General features: G+C 64.6%; 1 protein-coding gene across 1 annotated transcript in view; it reads left to right on the top strand.

The window, feature by feature from the left end:
* Positions 1 to 2,420, top strand: part of LOC106890848 (polyhomeotic-like protein 2) — a gene marked incomplete at its 3' end in the record, with an annotated part of 55,399 nt that extends 52,979 nt beyond the window's left edge. The window contains exons 5-6 of the mRNA XM_014946918.1: positions 200 to 361; positions 2,373 to 2,420. Coding sequence (XP_014802404.1) covers positions 200 to 361; positions 2,373 to 2,420 — 210 coding nt within the window. The remainder of the gene's footprint in view (positions 1 to 199; positions 362 to 2,372) is intronic.
* Position 2,421: the final 1 nt, after the last annotated feature.

The following is a 2,421-nucleotide window of genomic DNA, read 5'->3' as shown; positions in this document are numbered from 1 at the left end:
AAAGAGTGGTCGGGCATTGGAACAGGCTGCCCAGGGAGGGGGTGGAGTCCCCATCCCTGGGTGTGTTTAAGGGCCGTTTAGATGCAGTGCTGAGGGACATGGTGTAGGGGAGGACTTTGTAGAGTAGGGGAGATGGTTGGACTCGATGATCCCAAGGGTCTCTTCCAACCTAGACGATGATTCTATGATTGTTGTGCAGATCAACCTGGCGACGTCCCCGGCGGCGGCGCAGCTCCTGAACCGTGCGCAGAGCGTGGCCCCCGGCGCCTCGGGCATCGCGCAGCAGGCCGTGCTGCTGGGCAACGCCGCCTCGCCCGCCCTCACCGCCAGCCAGGCACAGATGTACCTGCGGGCACAGATGGTAAGGGGCCGACATCGCACCTGTCACCTGCCCCACGGCGCTTGTGGGGGGACGGGATCCGTGGGGTGCCCGTTTTCCAGCCGTGGGGTGGCCAGGAGTCATAAGGTGCCGCTTTTCCAGCTGTGGGGTGGCTGGGATCCATGGGCACCCATCGGCCTGCTGTGGGGTGGCCAGGACTTGTAGGGTGCCTGTCATCCTGCTATGGGGTGGCAGGGGTTGTCCCACAACGGGGTGGCTGAAACTTGTGGGGTGTCCATCATCCTGCTGTGGGGTGGCGAGGCACTGTGGGGTGCCCATCATCCCACTGTAGGGCAACAGGGACCTGTGGGGTGCCCATCATCCTGCTGTGGGGTGGCCAGGACTCATAGGGTGTCTGTCGTCCTGCTGTGGGGTGGCCAGGCACTGTGGGGTGCTCGTCATCCCGCTGTAGGGCAACATGGACCTGTGGGGCACCCATCATCCTGCCGTGGGGTGGCCAGGAGTCATAAGGTGCCTGTTTTCTGGGTGTGGGGTGGCTGGGATCCATGGGCACCCATCATCCTGCTGTGGGGTGGCAGGGTTGTCCCACAGCAGGGTGGCTGAAACTTGTGGAGTGCCCATCATCCTGCTGTAGGGCAGCCAGGACCCATAGGGTGCCCATTGTCTTGCTGTGGGGTGGCAGGGACACATTGAGGGCCCATCATCCTGCTGTGGGGTGGCCAAGAGTCATAAGGTGCCGCTTTTCCAGCTGTGGGGTGGCCAGGACCCACAGGGTGCTCATTGTCCCACAGCAGGGTGGCTGAAACTTGTGGAGTGGCCAGGACCCATAAGGAGCCCATTGTCGTGCTGTGGGGTGGCAGGGACACATTGAGGGCCCATCATCCTGCTGTGGGGTGGCCAAGAGCCATAAGGTGCCGCTTCTCCAGCTGTGGGGTGGCCAAGAGCCATAAGGTGCCGCTTCTCCAGCTGTGGGGTGGCCAGGACCCACAGGGTGCCTCTCGTCCTGCTGTGGGGTGGCCAGGACCCATAAGGAGCCCATTGTCTTGCTGTGGGGTGGCAGGGGTACATTGAGGGCCCATCATCCCACTGTGGGGTGGCCAGGACTTGTAGGGTGCCCATCATCCCGCTGTGGGGTGGCTGAAACTTGTGGGGTGCCCATCATCCCGCCATAAGGTGACAGGGACCCACTGGGTGTCCGTCGCTCTGCTGCAGGGTGAGTGGGACTCAGAGGGTGCCCATCGACCCGCTGTAGGGTGACAGAGACCTGTGGGGTGCCCGTCATCCTGCTGGGGGGTGGCTGGGAGTCATAAGGTGCCTGTTGTCCCTCTGTGGGGTGACAGGGACCCATGGGTGCCCGTCATCCCACAGCGGGGTGGCCAGGATCCATGGGATGCCCATTGTCCTGCTGTGGGGTGGCTGGGACTTGTAGGGTGCCCATTGTCCAGCTATGGGTGGCAGGAACCCACCCCATAGGTGCCCGTCATCCCACAGGAGGGTGGCCAGGACCCATGGGGTGCCTGTGGTCCTGCCATGGGGTGGCTGGGTCCTTATATGTTCCCTGACCCTATAGAGTGCCCACTGCTCTGCTGTGGGGTGCCTGGGACCCATAGGGTGCCCGTCATCCTGCTGAGGGGTGGCCAGGACCTATAGGGTGCCAGTTGTCCCGTTGTGGGGTGGCCAGCACCCAAGGGTCCCCACTGTGGGGTGGCCAGGCCCCATAGGGTCCCTGTCCCTGGAGGGTGCCCATCACCCTGCTGTGGGGCACCCAGACCCCACATGGCACCCACAGCCCCGTTGGGGGGTGCCAAAGAGGGTGGGGGGTGTCAGGACCCCATAGGGTGCCCCCCCTTGCACCCCTCCTGCCACCGGAGGTCCCTGGGGACATGTGTAGGGACACACACGTGTCACCCCACCCCACACCCTACCCGTGTGCCGCTCTGTAGGGCCAGGGGGTGGGGGGCACACGTGGGGTGACCCCCCCACACACCCCCCAAACTGGGGGTCACGCACCCACCCTCCCCTCTCCCCCCAGCTCATCTTCACACCCACCGGCCCCGTCAGCGCCGTCCGGCCGGAGAGCC

Source organism: Calidris pugnax, unplaced genomic scaffold, assembly GCF_001431845.1.
Source record: "Calidris pugnax isolate Ruff unplaced genomic scaffold, ASM143184v1 scaffold152, whole genome shotgun sequence".
NCBI classification, from domain to species: domain Eukaryota; kingdom Metazoa; phylum Chordata; class Aves; order Charadriiformes; family Scolopacidae; genus Calidris; species Calidris pugnax.
The sequence above is the reverse complement of the archived record's forward strand: the minus strand, read 5'-3'. Positions and strand labels throughout refer to the sequence as shown.